General features: G+C 55.1%; 9 protein-coding genes across 9 annotated transcripts; 7 read left to right on the top strand and 2 right to left on the bottom strand.

The window, feature by feature from the left end:
* Positions 1-4,349: 4,349 nt before the first annotated feature.
* On the top strand, positions 4,350-5,121 carry CGCS363_v014452 (uncharacterized protein; the record flags this gene model as incomplete). Its single annotated transcript, XM_036646301.1, has 2 exons — positions 4,350-4,841; positions 4,894-5,121. The coding sequence occupies 2 exons, from the start codon at positions 4,350-4,352 to the stop codon at positions 5,119-5,121; spliced, it is 720 nt and encodes a 239-aa protein (XP_036488666.1).
* A 355-nt stretch (positions 5,122-5,476) lies between these two features.
* Positions 5,477-7,350, top strand: BFR2 (the record flags this gene model as incomplete). The annotated part of the gene is made up of 3 exons (XM_036646300.1): positions 5,477-5,525; positions 5,578-5,680; positions 5,739-7,350. The coding sequence occupies 3 exons, from the start codon at positions 5,477-5,479 to the stop codon at positions 7,348-7,350; spliced, it is 1,764 nt and encodes a 587-aa protein (XP_036488665.1).
* Positions 7,351-10,816: 3,466 nt separating this feature from the next.
* On the top strand, positions 10,817-12,262 carry THS3 (Stilbene synthase 3; the record flags this gene model as incomplete). Its single annotated transcript, XM_036646299.1, has 3 exons — positions 10,817-10,950; positions 11,007-11,641; positions 11,697-12,262. The coding sequence occupies 3 exons, from the start codon at positions 10,817-10,819 to the stop codon at positions 12,260-12,262; spliced, it is 1,335 nt and encodes a 444-aa protein (XP_036488664.1).
* A 2,082-nt stretch (positions 12,263-14,344) lies between these two features.
* On the top strand, positions 14,345-15,888 carry fba (Fructose-bisphosphate aldolase; the record flags this gene model as incomplete). Its single annotated transcript, XM_036646298.1, has 8 exons — positions 14,345-14,458; positions 14,580-14,650; positions 14,707-14,865; positions 14,927-15,033; positions 15,086-15,172; positions 15,226-15,391; positions 15,451-15,690; positions 15,744-15,888. The coding sequence occupies 8 exons, from the start codon at positions 14,345-14,347 to the stop codon at positions 15,886-15,888; spliced, it is 1,089 nt and encodes a 362-aa protein (XP_036488141.1).
* Positions 15,889-16,397: 509 nt separating this feature from the next.
* CGCS363_v014448 (D-xylose 1-dehydrogenase (NADP(+)) 2) lies at positions 16,398-17,676 on the top strand (the record flags this gene model as incomplete). The annotated part of the gene is made up of 2 exons (XM_036646297.1): positions 16,398-16,510; positions 16,560-17,676. The coding sequence occupies 2 exons, from the start codon at positions 16,398-16,400 to the stop codon at positions 17,674-17,676; spliced, it is 1,230 nt and encodes a 409-aa protein (XP_036488142.1).
* Positions 17,677-17,883: 207 nt separating this feature from the next.
* CDC31 (Cell division control protein 31) lies at positions 17,884-18,494 on the bottom strand (the record flags this gene model as incomplete). Its single annotated transcript, XM_036646296.1, has 2 exons — positions 17,884-18,336; positions 18,405-18,494. 2 exons carry the CDS (start codon positions 18,492-18,494, stop codon positions 17,884-17,886), a joined length of 543 nt encoding a protein of 180 aa, XP_036488137.1.
* Positions 18,495-19,232: 738 nt separating this feature from the next.
* Positions 19,233-20,348, top strand: IND1 (Iron-sulfur protein IND1; the record flags this gene model as incomplete). Its single annotated transcript, XM_036646295.1, has 5 exons — positions 19,233-19,298; positions 19,352-19,478; positions 19,540-19,659; positions 19,709-19,933; positions 19,993-20,348. The coding sequence occupies 5 exons, from the start codon at positions 19,233-19,235 to the stop codon at positions 20,346-20,348; spliced, it is 894 nt and encodes a 297-aa protein (XP_036488138.1).
* A 343-nt stretch (positions 20,349-20,691) lies between these two features.
* spf30 (Splicing factor spf30) lies at positions 20,692-21,687 on the bottom strand (the record flags this gene model as incomplete). The annotated part of the gene is made up of 3 exons (XM_036646294.1): positions 20,692-20,777; positions 20,830-21,574; positions 21,634-21,687. 3 exons carry the CDS (start codon positions 21,685-21,687, stop codon positions 20,692-20,694), a joined length of 885 nt encoding a protein of 294 aa, XP_036488139.1.
* Positions 21,688-22,707: 1,020 nt separating this feature from the next.
* On the top strand, positions 22,708-24,471 carry CGCS363_v014444 (uncharacterized protein; the record flags this gene model as incomplete). The annotated part of the gene is made up of 1 exon (XM_036646293.1): positions 22,708-24,471. One exon carries the CDS (start codon positions 22,708-22,710, stop codon positions 24,469-24,471), a length of 1,764 nt encoding a protein of 587 aa, XP_036488140.1.
* Between the last annotated feature and the right edge of the window lie 300 nt (positions 24,472-24,771).

The following is a 24,771-nucleotide window of genomic DNA, read 5'->3' as shown; positions in this document are numbered from 1 at the left end:
CCGACAGTCGAGTCGCGATCCAGGAGATGGAGACAAGCGAGTAATGGTGATTTTTTGCCTGCGCCCCCCCTTGCCCGCCCAGTCCAGCCCAGGTTCAGTCAGCCAGGTGCCTCCTCCAGCGGGCTTAGCGGTAGCCTCACTGATTCCGCTGCGACGGTGCACGTGACCGGCCCGGATCCCGGCCCCCCGTCGCATCCGGCCCAGCACTTGGCTGGGAGAGCCCACTGTAATTGATATCGTCGGCGACTGATTGGGCGCTATTCTTGATATCCCGGTCAAGTCGCGATGCGTGTCGCACTGTGACAAACACCACCTACGGTTTGCGATTAGCCATCGCACGCCGCAAAGCTTGCACACTGTACACTGCAGATCTTGAAGACGGCATTGACATCATCTTTGGACTCTGGGTCTGTGACTGAGTCAAGACGAGGAAGCGCGCAGAATTGCGCGATGTGATTATTACCTGACCCAAGGGTGTGATCTTCTCCCCAGTACCAGCACGCGTACTGGAGATTTCGGGGCAAAAGTGACCTCCGACGATGACTAACGGCCTTATGCAATTTTGGATTAATGACAGAAGTACCCTTTTTACCACCGAGTCAGCATCTTAACCCAATCCAGCGAGGGATACACTCACCGCCTTCGTAGCCAGGGTCCCTAGACGGGGCTACTGCTGTGCCTTACTAGATTGCTGCAAACTTTGCCTATATCATAGCCCTCTCCATACGACGAAAAAGCCCCAAGTCAGACCCTCTCGCGATGACCCTAAGTACCTCTACCAATGACTAGCAGGCCGACGAGGGCTTGAAAGTTTGGGATGGCATTATGGTTGCGATGCCCGTTGTCGACGAGAGTTCCGAATCCGATGAAGAAGAAATCCAGGAGATCGAGCCAGCGCCTGTCGAGCTACCTAAACCAAGATCGAGGAAGAGGAAGAGAACATCTGTTGCCGACGACGACGACCCTCTGCCCATAACCAAGTCTGAGAGATCAAAAAGTAAGGGCTTGTAGATACACTAGTTAATTTATTAAACAGCAGTATTTATACAGGAACTCCTGTACGCATACTAGGACAAGAAGCTGAATATCGATAAGCCTCAAGCCCTGAAGCCAGTGTGGGTAGAGATCGCAAGGAACCTCACTAACAGCAGCATCTTCAACTATACCATGACGCCAGATCAGGTGTATAACAAGTTCTGTACTAAAAAAAAGAGGTTCTCTCTATGGGCGTAAGTGGCGCTGAGGTCGGGCAATACCTTCGACGAGGCTACCAGTGTGGCGTACTGCAATAATGATAAAAAGAGGTCTTTTTTAGCTGATAACCCCAAGTTGGCGTGGATCTGGAACGTCAGGTTAGGTCAGCCTCAGCCGTACTTAGAGATATGGAACAGAGGCCTAGGGACTAGCAATAATATACATACCACAGCAGAGATTATGCAGGCGAGGGACTCTAACGCAGAGGACAACGTCGTCGAGAGTAGCGAGAGTAGTTATGAGGAGGAAGTTAACGACTTGGGCGAGGAGGAGTACAACGTCGTTAATAGTACGCCTAGCCTGCCCGCCTCGTCAACGCCGCAAAGTAACCGCCTCGCGTTAAGTACGCTATCTCGCGCGCCCTCACTTCGACGTTCAATATCCCAAACGCCGCTGCGCTCGTTCGATATATCAAGACCGCAAAAACGCAGCAAGATCATCACGAACGCCAAGAGCCAGGTTTATATGGGTCAAAGTATTCAACTAGCGAGAGAGAGAAGGCAGATGAAGTCGGAGGAGACGGTGGAGGGCGAGCTGGCGATCGATATAGCCCTCGCCGACCTCAAAGCGAATTTTCGCAGCGAGTTGACGGCGGCGCAGTACGTGGCGGTCATGAGGGAGCTGTCGTCAAAGCCGCAAAACTCTGTGATATCGCCAGCAGTACTATGGAATAAAATGGAAGGCGACGACAAGCTCAAAAGATCATATATTGACCAGATGCTAGAGAAGTAGAAGGAGGCGTTTTTTTTGATATTATTTTTGCATATATACCACATAGCGTTAGCGTTAAAAAAAAGAGTGTTTTTGCTACATACAACTACGTCAACCCATCTCCAACGTTGACGTTAACTTGCCCACCGCCTAACCCGCCGCCTTGCCTACCGCCTCTTTTTTTGCTGTAGCCACTTCGACCACATCTCTGCCGCTGCAAAATCACAAATTTCTGCTACCAACTTGCCTGCGCAGCGATCGTCTGCCTGTTGCCGCAATATATCGATATCGACGTCGTTTTAACCCTCTCCTTCTACCAGCTTCAACTTCTCCAGCAGGTAGATTATCAGAAAGTTATGGAGCGCCGTCACTGCGTATATCACAGCCATCTATTGCTCTAAGCTGTATTCTAGCGCCAAATTTCGAATAATGCAGAACTTCTTCTTAAGGCGACCAAAAGCCTGCTCCACGATTACTCAAAGTCGGCTATGCCTCAGATTATACAGCTCCTAGGCAGTAACTAGCGGTAAGTCTACATCCCTCCAATCCTGCAGATGGTAACAAGTTTTATAGTACGGAATACTGAGGCCACTTCTGCCTCCAAATCCAGCGTCAGCAAGGAAATATCTCCCCTCTAGCACAGCAAACCCTCGATTATACGCAAACGTTGCCAGCCTCAAGTCGTGGATCAACCCCTCAGCGCCGGCGAGTACGTACGAGAAGCTGCCGTCAAACCTCACTGCCGCGAAGACGTTCTGGCTGACGTGGCCCTTCCAACAACACCAAGTCTTCTACTTTTTTTCTGATATAAAAGCATGGATCAGAGTACCGTCGACGGCGCCTACGCAGCCCGAAAAAGCCTCTCTTTTGGGGTCACCCTCAATCTCCAATGAGATCTCTCCTTCTGCCACAGGTCGAACATACGCCATGTGCAGCTTAACGCAAGCAGTAAGTAGGAAGTTAACGTGCCGTGACACTGCACTTTGGCTAACTCTGAACGTGTGGGCAGCAGTGCGCTGAGAGCAGCCCTGGCCCATAATATACAGGAAAATCAACAATTTTTGCTCTGCGTTCATATATCGAGAATCCTGCAAGCTAGCGTACTCGCTCAGCCATCGAACGAGTATATTAAACTGCCGCTTGTTCATCCGGAACATCTCGAAGAAGTGGCGAGGTGACCCTGCCAGCAATCCTCTGGCATACTCGCGTGCTGCCGCAGGGCCACCCTCGTTGATTACTCTTCGATAATTAGTCGATAATTGCTCTCGTTAGGTCGAAGCAATATAGGTGCTCTATATGGCCACTTCGACAGCCTTGTCGACAGCCTTGTCGTCGTTAAAAAGCATGGTGGAGGGGTTGATTCTGCTGTCTGAGGGGTCTGACCGCTCCTAGTACTGGCCTCTAGTACACGGAGAGGGTCAGAAACGACCCTCTCTGCGTACTGGCGTTTTTGTATGGCGAGAAGGGGTCGAACGGCAGAAAACTCTAGCATGCGTACTGGAGGGAGGGGGTACATTGCCATCTTTTGCATAACTCTGCCGCCGAGGCTTCATGACAGGGTCCCCTTGCCAGCAGCAATAAACCAGTGCCCAGAATGGTTAAGCGCATGAAATTGGGGTTTTTCCGGCCCTCCGTTTATGTCAGAGGATCCATCTGTACTGGCAAACGCCAGTACGCGTGCTGGTACTGGGGAGAAGATCACACCCCAAGGCGCTCTTTCGTAGTCAAGGCTGAGCAGTGCGATAGAGTCAACCCGCTCCTACACCGGGTATCTCATCTCTTGGCAGCAACGATATCCAGATTGCGCTTATGCGCGTCTGATCAAGCTGAGTACCCTTCTGGCATCTCGGGCATCTTTTTTGCCTTTTTGCTTCAATTCAGCTCGGCAGCCTCAACCATAATGGCCCGCTGTAATTGGGCCAACGGCTTTGCCGCGAAGACACCATGATTCAATTCGTCAGTTCTGCGTGTGGCTGCTGATGTCCGCCTTTTACGTCGTGAAGGTGTGTCCAGATTAGGACAGCTGCAATGTGAAAGAGTCTAGTTCTCACCTCGCGCAAACAGGACATGAGACTATGCGTTCGATCATGAGCTTCAACGGGTTGCGTGGCCTACCTAGGTTATGATTGTGTGGCCTTGAAGCTGTATAAGACCCGGTGATTTATTCACTAGAATCATGAAGAGCTCCTGGCTTCAGCAAGTCAAGATATCAAGCATCGCCTCTTGTTTCTGACCATTGTTGTATCATCGCCGTCTGATCTGCGCAATGGCTCCCATTTACGCCGACCATCCATTCCCTTTGGTGTCGACACCAATTTCGCAGCTTCCAAAAGATGTGAAGGCAAGTCATGTCTGGCAGCACATCACACAGAAGAGAAACTAATATGGCGAAACAGCCGACGATGTTCCACAGGATGGCGTCTGAAATGGCGCTGGTTCACAACTGCATTCTCCGAGGTCTCAACGCCATCTACCTGCAAGCTCCCCATATTAAGCCCGAAGACGAGTTCAGCTTCGCGAATTATATGCACCAGTGGTATCGCATGATTCACGCGCACCATAGCGGAGAAGAGCGCCTTTTTTTTCCGGCAGTAGAGAGACTCACAGGCATCGTTGGGTTTATGGACGTCAACATCGAACAGCACAAAAGCTTCCACAACGGCCTGGAGTCCTTCGCCCGGTACATCAAGGCTCTCATCGCGCGGGAAGTAGCCTACGACGGCAACAAGGTTGTTTCTCTAATCGACCGCTTCGGGAAGGATTTGTGTCTTCATCTCGAGGAGGAGATTCCCACCATCATAAGTTTAGAAAAGTTCGGTACTGAAAAAATGGCGCCAGTCGAGAAAATCTTCGCACAAGAAGCCCAAGAGGTCATGGTATGCCAACTACTGATTTACCGCCTCCTGTGCAACAGCTGACATGGAGTAGCAAGAAATGGGTTTTCTAGATGGCTTGCCTTGGGCTCTGACTACCATGGACAGCGCATTTGAGGGAGGTCTGTGGGCAGACGTCCCGCCGGACCCTGTCGGCAGATTGATTCTCAAGATTGTTCGATATGTTACCTGGTGGCTCCATCGCGACTGGTGGCAATTTGGCGCGTGTGATGGGAACGGGAATATGCAGCCATTGTATGCTTTGAGAGAAGGCAAGCAGTAAAGTTGGCGTGTCGCAGTGTGCGTCGCTTGCAAAATGCGTGAGGAATGGCGATGTGTTCTGATTTAGATGTTTATTCGAAAGTATTATTATGTGGAATAGGATTGGTTCTGGGCTGCAAAGCCTTTCTTCCTAGATGAAAGTGCCGTACGGATACCATGAAGCATGTCGAAGACAATGTGTCGGAGCCAATGAGATCTTCAGACGATGTCCCGCAGATTCCTTATGTAATCCAGCGTGTGGTGGGGTTCCTAATTCTGCCGCGCCTCACCGTCAAAAAGTTTCTTGAAGCCCAGAAATTTCGCCTGTTGAATTCTGCCGTAATCGCCATACAACTGGACTTGCGACGGACGACAAAATGGCTGCCCGTCGAAGAGCATCTGACTGGGAAGAGCAGCTGCCCAAGGGTATGCAGTCCGGTCGACTTCACATCCATCATTGACTGATTTAAATGCGCAGATCTTGATCCCGAGGCCGAGCCCGTCGACGAGAGTGAGAACGAGAGCGGCAGTGGTGAGAGTGAAGATGAGAACGTCGGCACGGAGCATTATGTTACTGTCGGGTACGTCATCGAGTAACAATGACACGGGCTTGAGAATCAATACTGACGGGTGCTGCAGAAAGAGCAAGCTCCGCGAAAAGGAGGGAGTCTCACTCGGTCCTCAGTACCGCGGCGCGCGCGTCAGCCGAGATGCCTTGAACGACGAAAGCGACGGCAGCGATGTTTTTGAGGATGCACAGGAGCAATTCGACTCTAACGACGAAGAATACGACGATCCCGAGAACGCTGATTTGGCTGCGGACGAGGCGGCCGCCGGCGACGAAGATTTTGAAATCGCGAGCGACAATGCCCTTGGCGAAAGCGACGACGAGAAGCTCGACGAGTTCGTTTTCCGTGGCAGCTCACAGCCGAAAGATAATAAGAAGGGTGGTCGCAGCAAGAGACCTACTGCCGCTGACTTCATTTCCGACGAGGAAGAGGGGGAGCTGGAGGATAACGAGGACGAGGAGGATGAGGAAGATGACGACGAGGAGGGCGGCATGGATCTCGGCGACGAGGAAGATGATGACGATGACGAGGACGAGGATGGGTTTGAAGGCAGCGAAGATGACCTGCTGGCCGACCTCGAAGGCTCCGAAGACGATGAGGACGATGACGATGACGAAGACGGCGACGAAGATTCGGAGGAAGACTCTGACGACTCCGACGAAGACTCCAAGCCTCGCCGCAAGTCCAACAAGGCCGATGCCAGAGCCGAACAGCGCAAGCTGATGAGCGAAGGCCAAAAGGCCCTCTCAGCAACCCTCTCCGCCGCGGCGCAACAAGACGCGCAGAAGGGTGTCGCCGTCCGCGAGCAGCGCAAGACCTTTGACGGTCTGCTCAACATCCGCATCCGCCTCCAAAAGGCCATCGTCGCCAGCAACTCGTTCTCCGTCGTCGACACCGACGACTTTGAGCAGAACTCGGAACCTTACGAGGCCGCTGAGGAGGCCGCCCTCAAGCTCCTCAACACCCTCGACAGCTTCCGCGCAAGCCTTCTCCCTGCGGGGCTTGCCCAGGCTGGAGAAAAGCGCAAGCGCAGCGAAGTCGACGCGTCAACCTCTAGCGAGGACATCTGGGAAGGCATCCAGGAGACCGAGCAGCGTGCGCTTAAGTACCGCAAGAAGGTTCTCGAGACATGGTCCACCAAGACCCGCAGCACGACCGTCGAGGTCAAGAGCCGCAACCTCATCTCCCAGCAATCCATCATCGCCTCTCTGGAGGAGCAGCTCCTCAACACCGACCGTTTGATCAAGCGCACGCGAACCCCCCGTTCTTGCGCGCCGGCGCAGGTCACAAAGAAGCTCAACGAGGACCCCGAAATCTACGACGATGCCGACTTTTACCAGCTCATGCTCAAGCAGCTCGTCGAGCAGCGCACCAATGACAACGGCTCGACCGGCGCCGCCGCGCAGCCGACGGTCAGGTGGGCGGCCATGAAGGAGGCCAAGACGAAGAAGCACGTCGACAGGAGAGCGAGCAAGGGCCGCAAGATGCGCTTCAACATCCACGAGAAGCTGCAGAACTTTATGGCGCCCGAAGACCGCAGAATGTGGGAGCAGGATGCTGTCGATAGACTGTTCGGCACCCTGTTTGGACAGAGGATGGGGCTTGGCGAGGAGGCTTCCGATGAGGAGATGGACGATGATGTTAATGCCGAGGAGGAGGGTCTCAGGCTGTTCAGGAATTAGGGAACGGAAAAGTTTTGTCTGTATTAAAATGAAGATATCCCAATAGAAAGGAGGCGCCTGTAGATTACGCCACCTGCCTGCAACGAACACCGGTGTTCTTTTGAGACCATCCCATTGGACGGCGTGAAACTGCAAAACCCATGACAAACGTTTGTTGGCGAGCTTTCTTGGACATCTGAGGCCGTGGAGCCAGTTTTTCAGGGCGCCAGTGCACCATCAACTTAACTTCGGCCAATGCTGAACTGCGTCGCAAAGGCCTCACCAATCATCGCAATGTATTTGGCAAGAGAGGTATAACTGATGACCTTCGCCTCATCGGATTGGAACACTAGTCGAAAACTGCAAACCGTGATAATCACTCTCCCTCATTTATCCTATGATAGCAGCACCAACAAATGCCAGGAACAACACAGCATGCGCTCCAAGATGCACCGCAGGCCCTCCCAAAGTCTTCACCTGGCCGCTGCCTGTGCCGTCCACCCGGGAATCTGCCAATCGCATATAGGCGCGATAGCACGGCCAAACATGCCAAAACGACAATGAAGCCGCCACCAGCCTGCTCGTGTCATCGAAGTCTGGTCGCCACAAAAACACTAGGCAAATCAGATTCGTGCTCAAGAGCAGGCCACCAAATGACTGCAGCACGAGTTGCGCGGCAGCGGAGGGCTTGGGCAGCTGGCTTTGCGGCTTCAAGATGAACGACGATGCCCCCGCGGTCTCAACCAGTGCGTGCAGAAGAAAAGGGATCTTGGAGAAGAGCATGGTTGATAGCTGAAGAGCAAACTACAGTAGCTCGTATTCGTTTGGTCGGCCGGAAGGTTAGAGGCTGTACGTGACCGAGTCAACGCCGTGAATTGATGACCGGTCGCCGAGGGAAAGGTCCGGAGAGTCCGGGTCGGCGCCGGCGAGACACAAACGTCGGCGTGGAGCAACTCAACTGCCCGAGCGGAGAGATTGCCGGGGATAGCGTCGCCTTCCGAGTTCAAAGCTTCTCGGTGTCAAATGGAGGCGGGCAGATGTCAAGAAAATTGAGTGTCGGCGGGAGTTAGCCTCGGGAAGTTTAAACCTTGACTGGACACGTTCCAGAAGACGGCTGGGCGGCAAGGGAGCGGCTTTCTTGGGCAAACATCAGCGAACTGACTGTGAAGTGAGCAGATGTCGCTTCGTCGGCTCCCGTGATTGCTGGTCAGCTCCATTCTAGGGCGTCTGACTGGCTGTTGGGGCGTGGTATTCTGGAGTCATGCGCAAGAGTACCGCAGCAGGGTGTTTGATTACGCCTCCATGACCGCTTTGTGATTTATGCTGACGTTCTCTCGCTATCCATTACGTTTGGGGAAAATAACGACCGATTCGCAATGTCGGCGAATCCCACAGGCCTGGGTACTTGGGTTGAACTCTCTCGTCAGAGCTTCAATGCCATGCAGGGGAGCTCCCGCAGTGGCCCAGCCACCTGCCGCAACGGGCACGCGAGCTAGGAGCTAAACCATGAATCATGACGCGTGCTGCCCACAAGGAGGCGCGCGACCCTTTTTGGGGGAGGGGGCATCATCTGAGAGAGACCTGTCGATCACAGCTCGCGGGCCAAGGCCGTGAGTCCTCGTGGGAAACAGAAGGCAATTGCAACGACAGAGGCCAAAACGACTTGTTGAAGTGTTTTGCTCTTTGAGGTTGGTTCAGATGGAGGAATGCATCGGATGAGGCTTGCGGGAGGAGCTGGTTCTGCCGCCTGTCATACGTAATGAGACGAAATGCTCTGTGCAAGAAAAAGCCAGAGCTTCAACGACCTCACACTCCAACCAACCACCTACCCGTCCTCCGTCAGGCAAAGTCAATGGCAACTCCCGCTCGCAATTTTGCATTGTCACACGCAAGCAAACACTCACACATTCCAACCTCCTTGATGCTCTTACTGCATGATGAGTTGATCTTGTCAGGGATGGTTGATGGGTAGAGGAAGACCCACGTTCTTCCTCCTATATAATCTCTCACACAGTGAGTTATCTACAGGCTATTGAGGTTATTGATAATATTCTTGCGAACCTGGACCGAAGCTTTCCTAGTTATTATGAACAGTATTACGATACTTGGTAGGTATTTATTAAAGTATAAACAGAATTTTCATAGTGTGGCGGAAACCTCCACAAATTGGATGTGGCTGGGCTCAAAGGGTAGAAGATGATGCTCTTACTGCATAATAGTACACACCATCACGACTGTTTAGCACCAGCCCCAGACGACACGAGCTTCCCAACCAACGTACCTAGCAGGGGTGCAAGCTAAAGGTAAAGCGTGATAAGGGCTTCCAGGTTCCTCTAACAGAGAGGTCTCCACTCGCGTAAACCGGCTCTGAAGACTGGATTCAGACCTGTTTCAGTCAAGGGTCCCTTTTCCGCACCGTCACGGTCTGTTGGAGGCTTGGAGCTCTCTGTTGGAACCACAAGACACGACGATATGAGAGACAGCCCACAGCACGGCAACCGCCAACCGCGGCGCAAGGCAAAAGCTGCAGCTCAATTCCAGGATGAGGCAGAGCCCCGAAGTTCGTGCCCAGGGGTGGCAGGGCGGGCTGGCTGGCCAGGGTTCAGGTCCTGGAGGCTACCTTACTTTGCTCAGAACCACACAGCTGATTGCCTGTGACGAGGACAAGGTAGGCGGCGGGGGAACCTTGCGAAACGAAACGGTGCAACAACATCTCCGTCCCTTATTTTTCCTTTTCGCCACGAGGAAACACGCGTTGCTGCTTGCATGGTTCCAGCCCCCGGCACAAAGGCCTCCCTCCTTCCCTCCCCTCTTCTCTCAGTCAGTGACAGTGTCGTTTCCCAAGTGAGGTGGAGGGCAAGCAAGGTACGGATGGCCAGCTACTAGCTGTCCTCTGCCGCGGTTGCTCCCAACCCGTCTCGTCTCGGCTGGGTCGTCCTTTTTTTTTTTTTGTTGAGGGGAGACGACTGGCTCGACTGGACTGGATGCGCTCATGCGCCAGAGGATGGCAACCAAAAAAAGAGACGGCGCGTGTTTCCTTACATATCCTCTACCCACCCCCCATGCCATGCCGCCGTCGCCAACATGTTTCTCCCATGCATGAGGTCCGTCTTCCCTTGACTTTCAACTTGACTGACCGACTTTTCGCCTCTTGCTCGCTGGAAGCCTGCCGAGTTGTGCCCTTTTGTTTGTCTCTGTTTCCATCTTGCCGCCGTCGACAGCAAGCAGCGCACACAAAACCGTTTGTCGTGTTGCCCTGATTCGGGTAAACTGTGTAGCATCGTTGTTGTGATATCACCACTCCAGGCCAAGCGCCCAGCCTTTTTTGCGCCTTGCGACCAACTCTGTCTACCTATCTTCATAGGCCATTAAGAAGCATTCTTTTGGCTTTTCCAAGCGCCAATTCTTCATCGCCTCGCTATTGATCGGTTTATACTTGTGAGCAGCCGACTAGAAGCTACCCCTCCCCCGCATTACACCATTCACAATGGCCGCCACCAACGATGGCTTCGGGGACCTGGGTCTCGACATCATCGGAGTCGGCACTCAGTACCCACCTCATTCGCTGGAGGCCAATTCGATAGACTACCTCAGCGAGATGTATTACCCTGAGTCTCCTGCGTACGTAACGGCTCCTCCGCGATCATTGCGATCCTGCTAATACCTGGTGATACCAGGATGAAGAAGATCCTCTCCATCAACAGATTCACCGGCATCGAGTACCGTTCGTCCATCGGCACACCAGAGCATCCAATCGTAAACCAGAAGAACCCTCCGTCAATCACCGATCTTCACAATGTGTTCATGAGCGATGGTGTCCCATTGGCCGTCAGCGCCTCCCGCAAGGCCATCGAAGAAGCAGATATCGATCTCAGCGAGATCACCCATATCGTCGCGACGACCTGCACCGACAGCGCAAACCCAGGGTTTGACCACTACGTTATCAAGGGGCTCGGGATGACACACCAGGTCGAGAAGGTCCTCTTGCACGGGGTGGGCTGCAGCGGAGGTCTCGCCTCGCTGAGAACCGCGGCGAATCTGGCGTTGGGCCACAAGTTTCGAGGGAAGCCTGCTCGGATTCTCTGCGTCGCGCTCGAAGTTAGCACGACACTGGTACGCAGCGAGCTGGACAGCATCAACGAGACGCAGGAGACGAGGATCGGCGTCGCATTGTTCTCGGATTGCGCCAGTGCTGTGGTGCTCAGTAACGGCATCGGGCAGCCTGCGACGCCTGTGTACTCCTTGCTGGGGTGGGAGCATAAGATTATCCCAGATACCGAAGGCGACCTGGGTTTCGATGTTGATCCTGTTGGTAAGTTTGACACTGGCTGGCTATTGTGTTCGACACACGCTGACACGAACAAAAGGTTGGAAGGTGGTTCTCTCGCCACGAGTCCCGAAACTCGCCTCGGCGGCCGTACCCACAACCTTTTCAGAGCTCATGTCTTCGATTCCCCCACTGGGGCCGCGTTACCAGAAGGCGGACGACTTCGACTGGGCTATGCACCCAGGAGGTGCCACGATTCTGACTGAGGCAGAGAAGGCAATGAATATTTCATCATTCCACATGCGGGCGAGCTATGACACATACATGAAGCACGGGAACTCGAGTTCGGCGACGATATTCAGCGTGATGGACCGGCTGCGTTCCAAAGACATGGATGATATCGCTCCGGAGGGCCGGGCACGCGACTACGTAGTGGGGTGCGCGTTCGGGCCCGGGATTGCGGTGGAGATGTGCATGCTCAAGCGGAACCTGGGGGCTCGGGGCATTACGGGCCTGGAGACGCCGCCGGAAACAGAAAGCGAGGGCAGCAGCAGAAGCGAAGCTGGGGACGACGGTGGAGCGCAGATGGAGGGGCACACGTCTTCGGGACGGGACGGGGGTCAATCCTTTGTGGCGGAGGCACTAGAGAATCTGGAGTTGGACTGAAGAGGGACATGGCGGCGGAACGGGGCCCGGGAGAGGAGACAGGAGACGGTATATAGTGGGAGGCGGCGAAGGACGGATGCATACCCCTGACACGACGGCGTTGTTATGAGGACACGAAGTGCCTCGGTTTGTCAGTCTCATTCGGCTGAGCCCTGGATTTGATAGTTGGCAGTAATCGAAATAGAAGCATGACTTGCTTGACCAGTTGAAGAAGCTCCAGAGGCCGCCGCGATTGGCCGAGTGTTTGCAAGGTATTGGAAAGGCATGACATGGCATATGCAAGCTCGCGGTTCGAAGCCGAGATGTAGGTCGGGTTCAAAGCCGTCAGGTGGGAAGGCGAACTCTTGGAAGTGGAGGCCACGATATCAGAGACACGAGATGAGCCGAGAGGTGTGGAATTTCTCCGGCAATGGAGGAGGGCATCGCGGGATGGTCGACGGTTGGCCGAGGAAGACAAGGTATCGAGGTGCCGATGTGTGGTTGTTGGATGCTCGGTTTTCGGCGGACAAAGGGTCGAAGGCTGTCACGATCCCGCATCTTCCCGGGCTTCGGCAATGGATAAGGCGTCAAGGCTGGGGTGGGACGGCGCAGCTGGTAAGGATGAGTTCATGGCCGGGGATGGCATCGTCATGAAGCGGCGCGATTGGTCGTTGGTTTCCGGGGCCCGGCTGCGTGAGGTAAGGAAATTGGGGGAAGCAGATCCGATGGTGCATCTTTGGGGCCGGGATGGGGGTTGCAATGCGACGGAGATTTGTTGTTGCGGTTGTGGTGTGTGTCGGGTCGGGTCCGGAGGTTCACGATGCTTCACAAGGCGGGCATCAGCTTCGGATCCCAGAATATAGATGTTTTATTTTTACACACCTTTCGACACACCGAGATGCTCGGTGAAACCACCACCCTGGCCGTCAGAGCAGCCCCGTTATGGAGAATCGAGTCATTGATATCCACGGGCTGGACAATAAATATCTCAACAAGAAGAAGTAAGGCCGAGAAGTCTGGAGAGGGAAAAGTCAAATGCCATGACAGTCAGCAGGCTCGACAGCGGTCTCGGTGGCCGGAGCGGTAGGTGCACGGGCCAGAGAGGCGCTGACACGGCTGGGCACAGCAGCTGGGCCCTCTACAAGCCCCGCCATTCCAGCGCCATCGCAGTGCCCCTCGTCTCCCAACCGGGAAAAGCACAGGGCAGCGAGTGATTGGATCCCTGCAATAAGTGGTGCGCCAGCAATATTTTGACGTCAATTGGACGGTGGGTGGGGGGAGGGGTTAATCGCGTTTGACGTGGTAAGAGGGGCTCTGTGATTCGACGGTCCGATGCTAAGGTACTTGCGCAGTAGTACTGTTTTTTCCCCCTTCCCTTTCCTTCCTCAACAAGTCCTCCAGGTTGAGACACTGCAACGAGAGGGAGAGAAAGAGAGAGAGAGAGAAAGTGAGAGAGACAGTCTCCCACTGTTGGCGGCGCTCTCGGCGAGGAGAGGAGCCTGGTGATGAATGAGATACCTACCTAGGTAGCGAGAAGTGGCACAGGGAAATCCGAATGAAATTGAACCAGCCGTTAGGTACCCACGTTGGCTGCTGGAGGTGAATCGCGGTAGCAAGCAGCAGCTATGCAGTATGCCCCTCGGTAGGTACTTTGCCTTCCCACATTCAATGTACCGCCTGCCGTTGGACTGGCGTAAGAAATAGCAACCTGGACAGGGAAGAGGAGCTCCTCATGTACCTCACCTCTCGCAGGCAGTGTCCCTTCCCAGTCGAGCCCAGGCCCAGCACCGCACCTCACCTCATGCAACCGCGACCCAGCAAAGGGCACCCGTCACTGGAGCGATGGACTGAACGTGGGACATGGACCGGGTTCTGCTGCTCAGCCCGAGTAAAATCCCGCTCGTGGGTGTGAGCAACCAAACATAGTTAACCCGTCCACTTCCACCTATTCCAAACTTTCTTTCTGAATCTTTTCCTCCTCCAATTCCTACATCGCAAATCAGCCTTTTGGTCCGTTCGTCTCTGGCCCGTCGCAACAGACACACCTCTCACTACACAACCCCGAATACCACACAGACAGATACAGATACCCCGCCATCCATCATGGGTCTGCTGGAAGAGCTCAACATCAAGCCCGGTGTCATCTACGGCGATGACGTCCTGAAGCTGTTCACCTACGCCAAGGAGAAGGGCTTTGCCATTCCCGCTTGCAACGTCGTATGTTGTTGTTCCCTTCCGCCCTGCTCGTCGTGTTCCGCCGTCGTCGGTTGCCGGAGATCAGACCGAATGACACGGAAAAGAGGGGTGTTGACAATCGGCTAACAACCCCGCCTCCCAGACCTCTTCTTCCACCGCCGTTGCTGCCCTCGAGGCTGCCCGCGAGGCCAAGTCCCCCATTGTCCTCCAGACGTACGTCCTTTCGACCTACCAACGACTTGATTGTTCTCGGCTCTGACAAGTCCCAGTTCCCAGGGCGGTGCCGCCTACTTCGCCGGCAAGGCCATCCCCAACTCTGCCGACAAGCAGGAGGCTTCCGTCGCCGGTGCCATTGCTGCCGCCCACTACATCCGCTCCATTGCCCCCGTCTACGGCGTTCCCGTCGTCCTCCACTCCGACCACTGCGCGTGAGTTTGCCCCTGATGCCAACATCTGCGTTGCCCGCACAGGAATTGACAGTCTCTGCAGCAAGAAGCTCCTGCCTTGGCTCGATGGCATGATCTCCGCCGATGAGGAGGAGTTCAAGCGCTCCGGTCACCCCCTCTTCTCCTCCCACATGATTGACCTTTCCGAGGGTTCGTGCCGGCCCCGATACCTTCTGCACACAACGAGACTGACATGCAACAGAGGAGGTCGCCTACAACATCGAGACCACCGCCAAGTACCTCAAGCGCTCTGCTCCCATGAAGCTGTGGCTCGAGATGGAGATCGGAAGTAAGAGGCACGACTGAATCATGCCCTGAATGCCGTAACTAACAATCACACAGTCACTGGTGGTGAGGAGGATGGTGTCAACAACGAGGATGTCGACAACAACTCTCTGTACACCCAGCCTGAGGACATCTACGCCATCTACCAGGCTCTGTCCCCCATCTCCCCCTACTTCTCCATCGCTGCCGGTTTCGGTAACGTCCACGGTGTCTACAAGCCCGGGTAAGCAATCAGCAATCAACCAGCAACCTTGACAATGCTCCGGTCTGACCTCTTCGCAGCAACGTCAAGCTCCACCCCGAGCTGCTCGGAAAGCACCAGGAGTTCGTCGCTGCCAAGCTTGGCAACGGCGACAAGAAGCCCGTCTTCTTCGTCTTCCACGGTGGCTCCGGCTCTGCTGTCGAGGAGTTCCAGAAGGCCATCTCCTTCGGTGTCGTCAAGGTCAACATTGACACTGACCTCCAGTGGGCTTACCTGTCCGGTATCCGTGACTACGTTACCAAGAACATTGACTACCTGAAGTAAGTGCCCTTGATTATCAGCTGTCAGACGACGGCCTCTAACGCCCGAATAGGACCCAGGTCGGCAACCCCGAGGGTGATGACAAGCCCAACAAGAAGAAGTACGACCCCAGAGTCTGGGTCCGTGAGGGTGAGAAGGTCATGAAGGACCGTGTCAAGCAGGCCCTGTTTGACTTCAAGGCCGACAACGTTTTGTAAAGGATGGATAATGGGTGATACCTCTGCAGAGACTGGACCGAGATGTGGGGTCACAGGCTCTGTTCCGTAGGATGAAGCTGTCAAAAGACGCCTACCTACATAAAATTCAAATTGAAGTAAAAGATCAAAAAAATGCCCTCCTGTGCCACAAGATGCTCCATTGAGAAACATTGCAGCTTGGCGACATAACTCCTTAATCACAGGCAGGCACTCGAAGCCAGCTCGGTCACACGTACAGTCGCTATGCGTGGTCTATCATTGTGCAAGACGCGCTCTATTACATCCCGTACCATTTGCACAGTACCCCTGACGGCTGCCTGCACCCTGGTTGTCTGTGCCATGTCTCGACGTCACCTCGGTCCTGCATCATCCCATGTTCAGCCATCACCCCACCTCATTCCTCATGTCTCTCATTTGTAAGCTCATTATCCCACTCTAACCCAACGTGATTCACAACGGCGCTGTCTGACTTGGCTCGAACTCCACCTACGTTCTGATATCAATTCAAAATGGCTTCAATCTGGGGTCTCCTCCGGCGCAACTATTATATCTTCAATCCGCCGGTCGCGCCACGGCAAGATGGGGCTCTCCGCTTCGGTATTCTTGGTGCGGCCAACATTGCGTGAGCCAATACGATGATCCCAAAATCCACAATACTAACACCAATCCAGACCCATGGCCTTAATCAACCCGGCCAGATCCCATCCAGAGGTTGTCATCCAAGCAGTCGCTGCCCGCGACCCAAAGAAGGCCGCCGCGTTTGCGGCGAAGCACGGCATCCCAGACGTAAAGCCAGACTATCAGTCCATCATCGACGACCCCTCAATTGACTGCATCTACATCCCACTCCCTAATGGCTTGCACTATGAATGGACCGTTAAGGCACTTGAGGCGGGCAAGCACGTCCTCCTCGAGAAGCCGTCTGTCGCCAATGCTCGAGAGGCGGAGGCGCTTTTCCGACTGCCACTACTCAAGGAGGCGAAGGCCCCCGTCCTACTCGAGGCATTCCATTACCGGTTCCAGCCCAGCTGGCAGTACTATCTGACCCTGGTCGACGCACCGAACGTCGAGCATGTGAAGGCTAGCGCACACATTCCGTGGTTCATTATTGGGAACGACGATATTCGGTGGGAATACGATCTTGCCGGCGGTGCTCTGATGGACCTTGGGACGTACACCATCAGTGCGATTCGCCAGACTTACGGCATCGAGCCTGACGAATGTCTGGAGGCCAAGTTCGACACCATGCCTCCCCCCAAGGACACGGCTGACCACTCGTGGAACGTCACTTGGCGGATGAAGAACGGCGGGACCGCAGAGGCAGAGGGAACGCTGCGGGCCGGGCTCGCTGCCATCGGAGTGCCGAAGCTGATTGTCACGCACAAGGAGACCGTCGTCGAGGACGCCAAGCTGCCGGTCGGGCAGGAGAAGACGCGCAAGCGCAAGATTGACTTTGCCAACTTCATGTTTGGCGGCATATGGCATCGAATCGACGTCAGTGACGAGTTCGTCATCAAGAACAAGAGCAACGGGGCGGTGGTGAAGAGGTGGACGGAGAAGCAGTCGAAGAAGGCGTACACCTTCCAGGAGGTGGGCATTCAGGCCGCCAGCGAGGAGCACTGGATCACGTACCGACACCAGCTGGAGCAGTTTGTCAACCGCGTCAAGGGGCGCGAGACGCCGTTTTGGGTGGACGGGGAGGACAGCATCAACCAGATGAGGATGATTGATATGGCGTACGAGAAGGCGGGCTTGCCGCTACGCCACTCGCCTGGCGTCACGATTTGATGATATCACGCACGGCCCAGAATGCTTTTTCTTTTCATCATGGCTTGCTTGGAAACCGCTCCCGGTTGCTTATTTCTAATGTAGTTGTAAAATCCAACTCGCGAATGCCATGATGCTCCCAATAAGATGCATCCCCGTGATCACTCTCCCGATGACGTATAAAAACAATAACAGCCGCCCGCTCCTCCATCGAAATGTGCTGCTGTGCTAGCCCCGACTGAACCCACCCTTTGCGACTTCGATGAACTCGTCCTTGCTCACCCACCCCTTGCCCGAGATGTCTGCCATCTCAATCATCCTCCGCATGTCCGACTCGCTCAGCGTGCTGTTCACCTCGGAACACACCGCGCGCAGGCTCTCCAACGTGATGCGCCCCGTGCCGCGCGGGTCGAACATCTTCCACGCATCCTCGGCCTCCTCCTGCGGGTCGCGGCGCATCAGCATCCACGCGGCGATGGCGGAGAAGTGCTCCTGCGGCATGCGCAGACGCGACGGGCTGCAGGGGCCCCGCGCCGGGTCGTGGTCGTGGGGCGGCACGCCGTGAGCGAGCAGTAGGGCGTACGTTTCTGTGCGGGCGAGGTCGAAGCCGATGGCGCGTAGTGCAAACGGCCATTCGCGCGCGTTGAGGGAGCCCAGGCCTTGTTGGTCTACCACCTCCCACTATGTTTTCCCGGCTGGTGTGAGCGGGCGATGAATTGGTGCTTGGAGGTTGGGTGGGTGAGACTTACAGCTTCTCTAATGTTGTTTTGCCAGTCCGTCGGCAGCGCGGCTAGGTCGCGACGGCCTTGGTTCATGTCGAACAGTGACGCGGTCGTCATCTTGGCGGTGTTTGTGTTGTAGTGGAATCGGCGTTCCGGGTATCTTCAGTGTTGGTTGCTCCCCTAATCCGGCAGAGAGCCGGGTCAAGCAAGGTAGGTCGAGTCGAGAGCCTCAGTTTGAGACCAGACTCGGAGGCTGGTGGTCGAGGGTCGAGCAAGATGGAAAAATGCGATCGGGGTATCTGGAAACGCGAGCGTGATTGAAACGTCCCCTATATGCTGCTTCTTTGAATTCCTTCAGGTCCCATGCTCGTTCTCCGGCAATTGGTATGGTTGGATTGCTTGTTTACTGCGCTTCACTGCTCATTCATCTCATCGCGAACTGGAGGCGCGGTGAGAAGGTACGTATCTGACCTGGAAAGCTCGACTGTGGGGCATTGTGGCTGGGACAGATCACGTGGGCAACGGTCGAGGCTGCACCAACACGCCTTGGAACGCTCGTTCCATTCAATTCTTCGCGAGAAGGGAGTCTTAGAATACTGGATGGTTTTTGCATCAATGACAAGGAATCTGCTTGATTTTTGATAATTTCGGTATGATCGATGGCGGCGACCTGAACTCACCTCTTCTCCGCCGAAGAAACTCCGCGCTGGAGACCGGTTCGGAGAGCGACCAATCATTTTCAGCTTGAACCGTTCACCTTCATCCAAGAGGCGTCAGTAGTCTTCCATCATCCATCGTGACTGTGTTTGCATTGCGGTGTTCGGGTGTTGCTAGTCGCTCAAGATCCTTTTCACAATGAGACCAACGTTATGCCGCCCGTTTCAGTCCACTTTCCGAGTGTTAGGTCATGAGAACCCTCTGGTACAGTGCCCTTCTTACTGAACCGGAGAAACAAGGCACTGACATGAGCCCAGGGCCTCCCGAAATCCGGCACGCCACCGCATTGGCCGCGAAAACCGGTTCGGCGCAAGATCACCGGAGTGGACAAGGTCATTGCCGTCTCGTCTGCCAAAGGAGGTGTTGGCAAGAGCACAGTTGCGGGTGAGAAGGATAATCAGAACATTAGTGAACAGAAAGAACGCGTTGTATTGACTTCCAGAAGCAAATCTATCTCTGGCTTTTGCGCGGCTAGGATATCGCGCTGGCATTCTCGACACAGACATCTTTGGGCCGTCCGTCCCTACCCTGTTCAACCTTTCAGGGGAGCCAAGATTGTCGCAAAGTGAGTCAAATCTCTCACTCGGCTGGGACTCATGCTGATGACCGCCCAGATAACCAACTGGTGCCAATGACAAATTATGGTGTCAAGACCATGTCGATGGGATATCTCGTGCCGGAGAACGATGCTGTGGTTTGGAGGGGCCCGATGGTCATGAAGGCTATTCAACAACTGCTTCACGAGGTTGACTGGGGTAATCTCGATGTCCTGGTCTTGGACTTGCCCCCTGGAACGGGAGACACGCAACTGACCATCACCCAACAAATCATTCTCGATGGTTAGTATACCCCCAGCCGAGAGTAGTCTGACGCGGTACATGTCACTGATCATTGTCAGGATCCATCATCGTCACGACACCTCACACACTCGCCGTGAAGGACGCCGTCAAGGGCGTCAACATGTTCAACAAGGTCAACACTAATATCCTGGGCCTGGTTCAAAACATGTCACTGTTCAAATGTCCTCACTGCCATGGAGATACTCATGTGTTCGGATCGAACGACAGAGTCGAGCGCATGTGCAAAGAGCACAATATCAGCTTCCTGGGCGACATACCACTCCACCCGTCAATTGGAGACGACGCGGACCTCGGCAAACCGACTGTGGTGTCCGAACCGACAAGTGAGCGAGCAGGGATATTCCTCAAGATCGCCCAGAACATCGCTCCCAGGATCGACCTCCGTTCACCGTAAATTTCTCGGAGGGCTGAGCTTCAAATTGGCGTGATGAGTGTAGGATACCCTGTGTAAGCAAACGTTTAGTCAACGGGACCTCGAGCAGGGGTATTGCGGGCATCTCATGTATTTGTGTCAACAGTCCCTTTGCGCTCCTAGCAGCACCCAGATTGGGGAGCAGCCCCTTCGCATCTGGAGGGAAGAAAAATCGTGTGTACAAACCGTTAGCCTATGTAACACGGAAACAAGACACATTACCAGGAATGGAACGAGACTGCCAAACCACCCTTAAACGCCATCCAGCCCTCGGGCTTCCTTTTGTCGAGAGGATCATTCCCATACATAGAAATCAGACTGTAGGTTAGTCTAGCTCGTCGTTTTGCTGGTATACGTGACGGCTGCGGGTAGGATCTTTGCGCATGGCTTGGCCGGAGCCCGTAAAGCCAACTGTGACAACGTCAGTAAAAGACCCAGACTTGATAATGAGGGGTTGGCATACCTCGGCCATGTACACCGTCGGGCGTGCGGAACATGCTGTCCTTCTTCTGCTTTCCAAACTTGGACTTGGCGTTGAACTCCTGCCACTTGCTCTTGCCCTTCTCCAGCTCCTTGGTGGCCTTGATCTTCTTGGCCTTGGGAGGCTTGGTAGCTGCATCGGCGTTCTTCTCTGCATCAAGCTTGGCTTGTTGTTCCGGGTACAGGCTAGCAGCAGCGGATGTGACGACACCGTTCGACGGGCCGGATGTCTTGGGCGGCGCAGGCTGTGCAGCCTGTTGTGCGGTGCTGGGTCCGGACGCTGGTGTTCCGTCAGCCTTGCGTTTGTTGGACATGGGTCGGATGTCCTTGGCCCGCAATGTGTCGGTCTCATCGTAGCTCTTGAACTTGACAACATAGATTGGCGCCGTTGATGAGCCGGTGATAGAGGTGATGCGCGCAGGGTAGAATCCCCTGTCGCCTGAGACCCATTTGGCCATGACAGTGTCGTTCACACGGTAGACAACAGGGGCATCATCCTTCTCTTCGACGGCTGGGGCGGCCTTTTTGAAGGCAGGATGGTTCTCCTTGGACCACTTCTCGGGGGGCGGGCTGGGGGCTTTGAGAGGTGCGGGCTTGGGTGCCTGCTTCGGCTGCAGCTCAGCAAGAGACTCGTTTAGGAGGGAAATCATGTCATTCAACTCCGCCTGCAGACTTTCGAGTTCGGGGTTTCCGGGGTCATCCTTCAGACCGGCGTGGACGACGTCGAGCTGGCGAGGCAAGGTTAGCAAGCGCTCGTTTGGGAAGGTTCAGGCGGGATGGCGCGTACCTGCTCCTGGTACTGTTTGCGATCCGCCTCCAGGGCCGCGATTTCAGCGGACATTTTGGCTGTTGGATTGAAGAGATGCTGTGGAAAATATGAATACGGAGGTGACGAATGGCGGGATGCGAGTAGTTGGGCTCGAGTGGTTTGCGAAGGGTGGGTTAGCGGCAAACACACGAGATGTCGCGGTGGTAGTGATGGTCAGGCCTGCGACGGACTGCGGCGGAAGTAGAGCCGCTGATGCACTTGGGTTCACTTCCAGATTCCGTTGCAGCAGAGCTTATCCAGAATCACGTGCTGATAAGAGCACATGGGAATGCATGCAACGCCCCAGGATGACCTCAAGTGAGACAGAATCTGGAGGTGCAGGCCAATGAGAGCTTACCTGATTGGGGTCCCCAGAGTGCTGGAGTGCCGCCTGTGGGTTTTAGGAATCGGGATTACAGGGGTGGGAAGAGGCGGTTGAAGCCGGGTCCTGGCGCAGACGCGGGCACTTTAGCTGGTGTGCTGGCCGTACCACAGCCTGCCCAGGTACCTACCTAGGTAAGTAAGCCGGCCGTAATCCAGGCACTGGCACTGGCGGCACTGGCTGACGATACCTCTCTGGGGGTGTATGGTCGGTCGGTGGGTGCTGTGCTGTTTGCGGTTGCGGTTGCGGTTTAGGTGCGGGCGTGCGCGGGTGCGAATTCGGTCTCGGGTACCTTGACACCTTGACAAGCTCGTCTTTCATTCTCTCCCGCAAAACTAATTAATCTCGACCTCTCCCTCTCGCAACACCAACTACATTTCTTGCGCACATCGCATCGACACAGAAGCATCATCAGCCTCGTTCTTATCGTCCAATTGGTCGCCCCCCCGGTCGCTTCGCGCCGTACCGCGCCCCGGACACATCTTAACAGGCATTAGGTCATTGAAACAAGTCGGCAGCCACCGCGGCCGCATCCATCGGCCCTCCGGACAGGACGCCCACCAGCAATAGCAGCAGCAGCGCATCAGAACTCACCCGCGCCTTACTACCTACCATCCCGACACCCCAACCGGCATATGTCATACACCTATCCAGGGGGCAAATAAGCAATCATGGTTCGAGACAGAGACGGCGACGAATCCTCGTCTGCCAGCCAATCAAAACGCCCTGCCCTCAATCATCAGGAGAGCGACTCGACCAACAGCGACAACGCCGTCAGAGAACATCATCATCAGCACCGCTCCAAGCCTCAGAAGCACGTTGTTGGTGCCGGTCGCTTGCATGCACGCGTTCCATCCTCCAAAGCATTACACAAACATCATGGATCAACCGCCTCCAAGCTGAATCACCGACGCATAGCATCCCCTTCCCCCGAGCGCAAGCCCACCTTCGCAGCCACCCATCGCCGCGTTCAGTCCGACGCGAAGCTCTCTCACGACAGCTCTTCCACGAACCTGAGCAAAAATACCTCTTCAACAAGCCTGCGCCGTAACAAGTCCCACGGCGAAGTGAACAAGAAGTCAAAGTCTTCCGACAAGCTAAAGAGGACCAACTCGAACCCCGCCGTCAACAAGGTCAAGCCGCAAAAGTCGCAGGTACACTTCGACTTGGGTAACGACGGCCAGGACGACGAATGGGTGGACGCCAGCACATCTGCCTCACCATACCTGTCGAGAAGAGGCTCCCTGGCCAGCGCCCAATCCTCAGCGAAGCCCGACGACGGCAGTGCAAACAACAGCGCGAATAACAGCGCATACAATTCTAGAACCGAAACTCCCGCAGCGCAACCGTCCCCTCCTGCCTCGTCCACCCCCGATCGCGAGACCGTTCAACACAAAGAATACTTGACATCGAGGTTGCTCCAGCGCACCCCCTCGCACGGCGCGCCGCCCAAGATGACTGCAGACACCGTTTCCGTCTCGCGCCGGGGTCAATCTCAGTCCCCCGACTCCATCAGCCGCGTTTCCACCCTCGCCGACTCGCACAATATCAACACTCTGCCAGGAACAAGCTCCGGCGATGAACTGATTTCCAGATTTGTTGGCGCTGGAAGCTCCGGTGCAGCTCGCGAAGGGTCGTTTTACAACCTTCAGAGGAGACCAGACAGCCGAAGGTCCGAGGACATCCCGCAGCAAAGGCCACAGTCTTCCGCGAGCTCTGGGCGACCGTCGCGACGAGAATCCGGATTGTCAGATGATGAGGATGGCACTGCGCTTGCTCCGCGATCGGCCAGACGGTCCGCCCCCCCGGCCGAGAAATCACGAACTCAACAAAAGCTTAACTTGCAGCGAGCGAGCTCAGTGATCGAACCGGGACAGGCTGTTGGAGGTGGTGTTGGTGCAGTAGGCGCAAGCCCGCTGGTGGGGATCGGAGGCCCGGGTTACGATGGCGGCGCGAGCCGCGACCCACGTGTAGCGAAGCAGCTGGAGAAGACGGGGATGGAGTACCTCAGTGTTCGCCGGTTCCAGAACCCCGTCGCGCGGTCTTTAGATCGCTTAGCGCAGGCCAATCGCCAGAACAAGAACCAGCGCATACCTCGCAATGGCACTGCCAGTCTCAATGGAAAGGCGGCGTCAATGCGGAGTGGCATTGTGTCGGGCCAGCACACGCGAGCTTCCAGCATCAACGAGAGCAGTGCTGCCGCTGCGAGAAGGCCAATGACACCCCGCGCCCAGTCAATCAGGACGAATGGTGCCGGATCAAGCTTCGAGGCCGATGTTGACGACCACCAGAGCAGCCGGGCTCTACACGAGGGAGCCGGAACTCAAGGACTTAGTGGATCCAGTCTTGTTGGCGGAGAGGAAGATGAGGGTGTAACGGCCATCCTGCGGAACCTCTGGGAGAAGAGCCTAGACCTCAGTGCCAGCCAGGACTAGGAGGATTTGCCTAGCGGTGAGGACTTGGATCTCATCCCGAAGGAATAGAGTGGGGAGAGCAGACAGCACACACAAAGGCGCGACTTGTCTGGGAGTTCATTGCTGCAGTGGCTTCTTCGTTGTTCAGGCATGCCTTTGCTCTCCCAGCAGTTCACATGCATCACTGGATGTTCCCGGTTTAGTAATGCGCTTCAGTTCTTTCAGACTTGGAAAGCGCTTGTTTTAACAATAAAGGTGTACTATGAATGGTATATTTGGGCGGGCAGGCAAGGATGAGCTTTTTGGTCGCCAAGCACTTCG

The sequence above is a fragment of the Colletotrichum siamense genome (assembly GCF_013390195.1).
Source record: "Colletotrichum siamense strain Cg363 chromosome Unknown KSG_Cg363_contig10, whole genome shotgun sequence".
In the NCBI taxonomy this organism is placed as follows: domain Eukaryota; kingdom Fungi; phylum Ascomycota; class Sordariomycetes; order Glomerellales; family Glomerellaceae; genus Colletotrichum; species Colletotrichum siamense.
This window is presented reverse-complemented; position numbering and strand designations above follow the sequence as displayed.